The sequence below is a fragment of the Copadichromis virginalis genome, linkage group LG12 (assembly GCF_057382275.1).
Source record: "Copadichromis virginalis isolate Kocher_CV1m ecotype Utaka linkage group LG12, C_Virginalis_male_GT1.1, whole genome shotgun sequence".
NCBI classification, from domain to species: Eukaryota; Metazoa; Chordata; class Actinopteri; order Cichliformes; family Cichlidae; genus Copadichromis; species Copadichromis virginalis.
The window spans coordinates 17,392,560-17,400,088 of NC_140629.1; the positions used below are offsets into that span (position 1 = coordinate 17,392,560).

Sequence of the window (7,529 nt, forward strand, 5' to 3'; positions counted from 1 at the left end):
TTACATATGAGGAATACATTGATCTTCTGCAATTAGGGACTATTAGCGGATCATAGAGCTGAAAACTGATGAAAATGGTGACGGAAAAAGACCACATGCCTGTAGCATGTGATAGATAATCTTAATTAGCCCCAAAACTGAATCTCATTTGAAAAACATGACCAAAAACACTTACGGTACTCAAATAAATTTCCTAACCTGAATATGGAGCTGTATGATGTACAAAACTGGCGGCTGTTAAATCATTTCATCAATTAATAGTGGACGGACTAAGCCCAAGGTCTTGAATACGATCTGATTGGTCCAACCGCAGAGCTCGTAATATTCAGCGCTCCCATATAAACCCGTGCAGACTTGACGTGCAATCTGTCATGCAAGTTAAAAGGATAGCGAGGAGTCCAGTGTAGAGCCACAGCTGACAGCCTACTCGCAGTAGCCTTCATTTGTTCTGTTTTTGCGCTGCAGAAGGTTTTTTTTTTCTTTTTTTTTTTTCGGGGCGCTCTTCTTATGAATTACACACAAAGCAGGAGGCGTCTCTTTGCGTTTAGTTGTGTTATCTGTGTTGACAGGATGATGCCTTTGAGAACCGGACTTTTTCTCCTGCTGGTGCTGAATGCATCAGCCTATGAAGTGGATCAAAACGAGTCCTATTCGCCCAGGAGAGCACGCTTTTCTGCCAATAGCCCTAGTAAGTAACACGCTGCTTCCATCTGCACATCTCAGAGTGCACTGCTTGCTTTCTTATTTTTTATTTACTTCTATCTATCTATTTATTTATTTATTTATTTTTTCAAATGCTCAGCCTAATCTATATAGAGATCTTTCCTTCTCATAAATGTGTTGGCCTATGCAGCCGTTTCTGTCTTAACGAGCGCGTTGATTCGCGGAGAAGGCTGCGGGATTAACGCTGTGGTTTTTGCCGGTGTCCTGCCGGCAACAGATGAGCATGGAGCTTGGTGCTGACACCTGAGAGTGCAGGCTGTGTCATGCTGTTAGTGTCTTTCTCTTGGCTTCCTCCTTCTGCTGCATCGGTTCCACTATTTAGCACTAAAGCGGATTGAGAGGCTTTAAACACGGCGTTTTCTGGATATCGCGGAGCATTCTGGAGCCTTGAAGTTAGAAGAAGTAGATCACAGCATTGTGCACCGTTGCACGAAGCAGAAAAAAGCAAAACTGCTTGTCACTGGGTTGTGTCGTTGGGATTAATAAATGCAACCTCTTTTTTTCCGTTTCCTTATGTGTAAAGGGAAAAAGCCCAAATCTTTCTAATAACCACTAAGAAAAAAAAGATCCGCCGCTGTACAGCATAAATCTGTTTGGCTTCATTCAAATGGTGAGTGTTAAAAAATATTAATATTCTTTGACTACAAAGGCACAGCTCAGTGATAAAAGGCAGTGGGTAACAGGGATGCTCTTCCCCATCTGCAGGAATTGCTTCATCATCATCATAAGATTTGCAGCTCACTCTCTGTGTTTCCAGAGCAATCTCTAGTCCCTGGTGGCAGATAGACTTAATCTGACTGTGCAGGTCAACAAAAGGGCCCAGATTCAAAGCCCAAGAAGGCTCTGGGCTCCTCTGTGACATGTCTTAATGGTTATTACAAAGGTCTTCAGCCAGGCTTTTTGCCATCTTAGCGGACTCTGAGATCAAGGATAAAGAAACGGATTGTTTTAGACCTCTGTCTAGAAGTGTCAAGATTTAAGCCAGCTGTGTGAATCGAATGCTGCTGCAGCATGGCTGTGTCACAGCTCTGTCATAGAGATGGGGGTTGCTAGTGGGTTAATCATGACGTGAGCATGGCAGCATTTTGTGAACATTTAATTCATTATGTAGGTGTACACGGGATCGGTTCTGGAGGCAGAGTCCTCAAGATCAACTTGACAGCTATTTTGTGTAAAATAATTGAAGACAAAGATTGGTGACAGAGTGTGTGTGTGTGTGTGTGTGTGTGTGTGTGTGTGTGTGTGTGTTTGAGGGGTGCAACTGTATGTTTATGTGTGTCTACAGGCATGCCAACAATTTTCAGGAAACTCTTTGGTATTTCTGGCGCTGTTCATCCAAGCGCTGCTGAAAAGAACCAAACACTGGAATATAAGTTCCTGCCAAAAGAAAAGTGAAGTGGTGCCAAATAATGTCTGAGACTCTTTGAGTTGTAAGGTGTCCAATCTTCAGTCAAGTCACTGTTTGCCCCGAGTGACTGTCTGTGTTTTGTGAAGCACCAAAGTATGAAAATTCTCTTTTGTTCGCTGCATTTTCTCTTTTAGCTGAAACCCTGGCAACCCTTCAGTAATGAGCTTAGTGAGTGTGCAATGTTTCCCAGTGAACCCACTGTTGACTCCCCTGCTGATGGTTCATTCTCTGTGCCCACAGCAGATGTGGCACGCTGTCTCAGCAGTGCCCTCCAAGTTGGGTGCGGAGCCTTCGCCTGCCTGGAAAACTCAACTTGCGACACAGATGGCATGCATGACATCTGCAAGTCCTTCCTATACAGTGCTGCTAAATTTGACACTCAGGTATATGCTTTCATTCTCTGTTGCTATGTGCACATGAGCTGTGGAGGATTATATGGGCGTATATGTCAGGACAAGAGTGTGTAAAGCACTGCTGTTTTGTTTTTTCTTACAGGGTAAAGCGTTTGTGAAGGAGAGCCTTAAGTGCATTGCCAATGGCATCACCTCGAAGGCATTCCTCACCATCCGCCGCTGCTCCGCCTTTCAAAGAATGATATCCGATGTCCAAGAGGAGTGTTACAGCAAGCTGGATATCTGCACGGTTGCCCGATCAAATCCAGATGCTATTGGTGAAGTGGCACAGCTGCCAAGTCACTTTCCCAACAGGTGAGATCGTCCTCTGCTGTATGTGCTTTACAAGTTTTCCCAAAACCAAGTTGAGGAAAAAACCTCTGTGAATTTCAGGCAAATAAGAGAGTGCAGCTTGTTTATGAGCAGCATAAGCAATGACTACACTTGTCTTGATTTGCATGTTTTGATTAGCATCAGCGTTTTGCATTCTTTCATGCAACAAAAGAAAATCAAACAGGAATGTCAACTTTGGATGGTTTCATTCCTATTGTTGTTCTAATACATATAGAATTGCAGTTTGGGAGTGGATACAAAAGGATAGAAGGGTGGAGCACGAAGCTTAGTAGGCCAGCGACTGGAGCCGGGATGGTTACGCCCATAGAGATGACATCAGGCCATCTAGAATGCGTGCATAGAAATGCTAATTTTGAACCATTACAGATTACGACGACATGCTTTCTTGCTGTGCTGCACATTTTGTCCTTTTTCCCTTTTAAGCCCCTGAAAAAAATGTAAAAATTCATTCTGTGATGCCTTTGTGGTCCAAGGTTTTATGGTAAGCTGTTACAGAGCCTGATGGACTGTGATGAGGACACGGTGGATCGCGTTAGGACCAGCATGGTGTCGCGGCTCGGCCCAGAGATGACCATGCTTATTCAGCTGCTGCAGAACAAGCCCTGCCCATCCACCGCTGTGGCTGCAGCTGCCGTCATCCCAACTGGAGCAGAGAGCCGTGGGAGCTGGCGGCTGTCCATGGGTCCCCATGTGTACAAGATCCAGCCTAATCTGCGAAACAGAGACTCTGCCAGTCATTTTGGCAAAAAGCGCTCCGCCAGCGACAGCTCCTAACTTCCACTTCCACTCACCCTCAAAACACCACAAAAGCTCCTCTATTCCCTAGAGGTGATACCAATCTTTTCCTCTGCTAGACTGGAAGTTACAGAAATCCCACCTCTAGGGAATGCCGGACCACCCGTAGAGTCCATAGAGTCGATATCAGTTTGATTGTTGTTATATTATATATCCTACACTTTAGACTCGAAAGAACCCCATCTTCCATAGACTGTTTTCAAATGTGCCCGCTCACAGTTAGTGTTGAACAGGAGGCTGCTACAATTGTGCGACGTGTTCCTGTTCGCTCCTCTTATCGTCCTTTAACAGAGATTAATTCGTAAGTCTTTTGACGACAAGCTAAAAAGGAAAAAAAAGGAGAGAAAAAAAGAGAAAAAAAGTGTTTCATGAATCTAGAGCACAAGCCAGTACTTTAAAAGTAAAAAGAAAAAAAAATACAATTTCATAATCCTGATATTTGTTCATGAATAGGAAATCAGTAGTTTGGTTATTATTGGTTTATTTGTAGGAATGGGTAATTACTAGTAGACTTATCTAATATTTCTGCATTGAGATTAGTCGAATTGTGAGCATGAGATGTGGCAATGAGTTTCATAACTGTTTTTGACACTATCATAACACTTAAATGTACTGTATACTAAGTTACCAGAGACAGCCATAGCTAGCCCTCTAAAAGAGAGCGCTCATAATGGAGTGAGGTCTGTAGAGGTTTCATGCTAACCTTTGAGAGGTTACCTTAAACTGACCAAAAAACTTCTAACTGCCCTGAATGCTATTCATGAAATACCAAAATTGCGTATAGCTATAGCACTTATAGATTTTTTTTTTTATTATTTCTGATGGCAGATGTAGCCATGGTCATGTGTTTTAAATCATTATCCTGCATGTAAGGATTGTTCAGGTCATGGCCAAGTCTATCAGAAGAAGTCCTTTTAGCATATCTTGTATCCAGACACTTGCAATGCGTAAGACTGTTGAGCTCTATAGTATATCTAGTATGGGACCATGCTTAGTGAGATCTGTGTCCATGTTCTTAACTGAGTGCGAAGCAGTCGTGTGTGCGCGCAGTAGCTGATTAGCACGTTCACCGCTGAGACTGAGAGCAGAGTGTCTTCTCGGACTGATGAGCATCACTCTCTGAGGTGAATCATGTGACATGCACACTGGCTTCCAGGTCAAGATGGAGAATGACTATTTAAAGAGAAAAACAAAAGCCTTGTTGGAATGATATTTATTTTCCTACTATATTATTTAATGTTTTTATTTTATTTTAATGCATTATTGTAGTTTTAACTAATTTACAGATTTAAAGAGCAGTTCAGTCATGGCTCCTATTTGAACATGAGCTCTATGCCAAAAAAAAGTGAGCTGACACTCTGGTGACTGAATGGGACCCATGTCATGACTCTGTGCTGGCCATAGGGGAACAAGGTTGGTCATTCAGGTCAGGTGATCTACTTCGCGGAGGTTACACGGGACCACAGCAAAACATTAGCTTAGTTTTTTGACACAGTTTCTGGTTGTCGGTGCAGCTGCTAGATGCTCACGTGTGGTGCTGGGGAGTCGTGCACGTTATTGAATCTAAACCAGGTAAAACAAACATCAGCACCGGGGGGCCTGTTAGGGAAGCTTCTCGATGGTTCTACACTTGCTTGCAGTGCTTTTCTTTGCGCGGAATGAAGGTGAGGCATAAATTTAACAAATATATGACACATAATCCGAGACATAACCTTTGATTTAGGTTGAGCCACATCTCTCACAGCAAAACTTTTGATCTATTTTTGCTAAGACTGGCCTTGTATTTAGCTAGAGTTAATGATTCGATGGGTAGCAAGGCGAAATATAAACATAGGCAGCGTTTATGTAATAGCGTAATGATTTTGGGTTACTTTGGACGCTCATGCTTTAGGCTGTAGCCAAGCAGTCGTGCATCCGTTAAGTGATTATCTTTCAAAAACAAATTTCACAGCTTTGAGAGACCAAGACAATCATCCCAAACCAGTGCACGATCATAGAGCCACAGTCACTAAGAAGGGTCTTGATGCTGGTGTTTGCTTTTATAGATAGATGGTGGAACTTCAATAGGATAATCCATGGCTTAGTTTAGAGAATAAAAGTATGTTGAGTAAGTGAGTAAATATTTGTGCACATTGAAAATGCAGTATGGAGGTTTGAAGTTTGAACTAAGAATGGGTTGAGTTCACTACTATACAGGTTTATTTAGCAACTATCCCATTTTTAATCTTAAACCTCGCAATTCGGTCGTCTTGAAATTCTTTTACTCCCAAGTCGTGAGAAGTAATTGCCTTACGTTTGACTTCAGTCAATAGAAAATGAGCTGGACCCAGTCCTGTTTAAAAAAAAATGCAGAGGATTACTAGTGAACCGAGTGACGCTCAGACCAGAAAAAGAGATGTTTTATTTTTCAGTGTCAATTTAATAGCTATGTTAAAATTCCAAACTATGCAATAGTCACACACAAAGGATTCACAGCAACACAGAAATTGACCTTTATTTCATTCAGTGCCAGCTGATGCTGTGTGAATCAAGCAGCAGCATGTGTGCTCTCATACTGCACTCACAGTGTGAAGGCGATGCTCCTCTATAATGCTTTATGGTTCTGTGTTTTACTTCTTTCAGATTTTATTTTACACTCGCATTCGTTTTGTTCTGTGAATCGTTTCTTTTGTGTCGTGTGGTGCAAATGGACAGCTGTTCTGAAGGAATCTCTTAGGAAGTTAAGAGCTATAGTCACACTGTAGTATATCCTAGCTTATATTTTCTGTTAAATATGCACTTTGCATCTTAACCACTATAAAGGGCATTGAAACATTCAGTACATGTGCAACTGAGACATATTTTATTTACGCAGCGAATGGAGATAAGTAGGAATATTTTGCATCCTGAAGGGTCAGGGCTTCTTCATGTGCTATTGATACATATGTCTATATCTTTGTTGTCCATGGGTAAATCCAAAACCCAACAGCTGCTGCTAAACTGTTACTAGCCTGATCGATGCTGTCTGGATGCCCCTCCACTCTGGCCGCTCTGATCTGTCAACGTGCAGTGAGCTCAGCATCGGTCCATATTTGCATTTAAACACACATTAATGTCTATCCATGTCTTCATATTTATCTCCTATGAACATTCTCCATGTCAAATATATTTGGCACGGGCAAATTGACTGTTTCCTCACCAAGTAAAATGTATTGGTACTTTTAGAGAATGTACCTGTATACTGAATGTCTCGTTCGACAAGGACATGACCGAGATAGATGACCGGTGAAGGTTATTTGGGGGGAAAACAAACAACAACAACAAAAAAGAGAAGAAAAGCTTTTATTTTCTTTCTGTTTCAGATTTGAATTCAGGTATAGGGCGCTTAAGGTGGTACTGGAATATTGTTCAATTGACCCATGGTGAGTTTTGTGAAACTGTTTCTGTCAGTGCTAGAGACAAAAATCTCCCTGACCTCTGGCACTTCGTGGTACTCTTTCCTCTCAAGACTTGAAATGCATAAATAAATGTTGTTGTGCTTAAACGAAATCGAAATGCTTCAGTGACTAGTAAAGTTTATTTTGTATTCATATATATATATATATATATATATATATATGAATACGACACTTATTTTAATATCAGATTCAAAAAGTTATTGCTAATTTAGGGAATTACTGAAGTTCCTGATACAGATGCTATGTAACGCATGATTGACCCTTGTGAATCACTTGCACTTTAAAATATACCCATATACATATATGCCCATACTGTGTATATGTTTGGGTTTTTCCTCTGTACTGAAAAGTCATGAAAGATACAAATGCATCAGTTGTCTGTCTTTTGCTGATCAGAAATAAAATATTTATCATATCTGG

General features: G+C 41.4%; 1 protein-coding gene across 1 annotated transcript; it reads left to right on the top strand.

Annotated features, from left to right (window-relative positions):
* The first annotated feature begins 394 nt into the window (after positions 1-394).
* On the top strand, positions 395-7,529 carry stc1 (stanniocalcin 1). The gene is made up of 4 exons (XM_085475077.1): positions 395-688; positions 2,372-2,514; positions 2,627-2,838; positions 3,351-7,529. Exons 1-4 carry the CDS (start codon positions 508-510, stop codon positions 3,649-3,651), a joined length of 837 nt encoding a protein of 278 aa, XP_085331203.1. The 5' UTR covers positions 395-507; the 3' UTR covers positions 3,652-7,529.

Excerpts from the sequence above, each read along its gene's own strand:
- stc1 (XM_085475077.1), top strand. The coding sequence starts at position 508 with ATGAATTACACACAAAGCAGGAGGCGTCTCTTTGCGTTTAGTTGTGTT. Across the intron at positions 689-2,371 it reads CTTTTCTGCCAATAGCCCTA|CAGATGTGGCACGCTGTCTC; the intron begins GTAAGTAACACG and ends CTGTGCCCACAG. Across the intron at positions 2,839-3,350 it reads CCAAGTCACTTTCCCAACAG|GTTTTATGGTAAGCTGTTAC; the intron begins GTGAGATCGTCC and ends TTGTGGTCCAAG.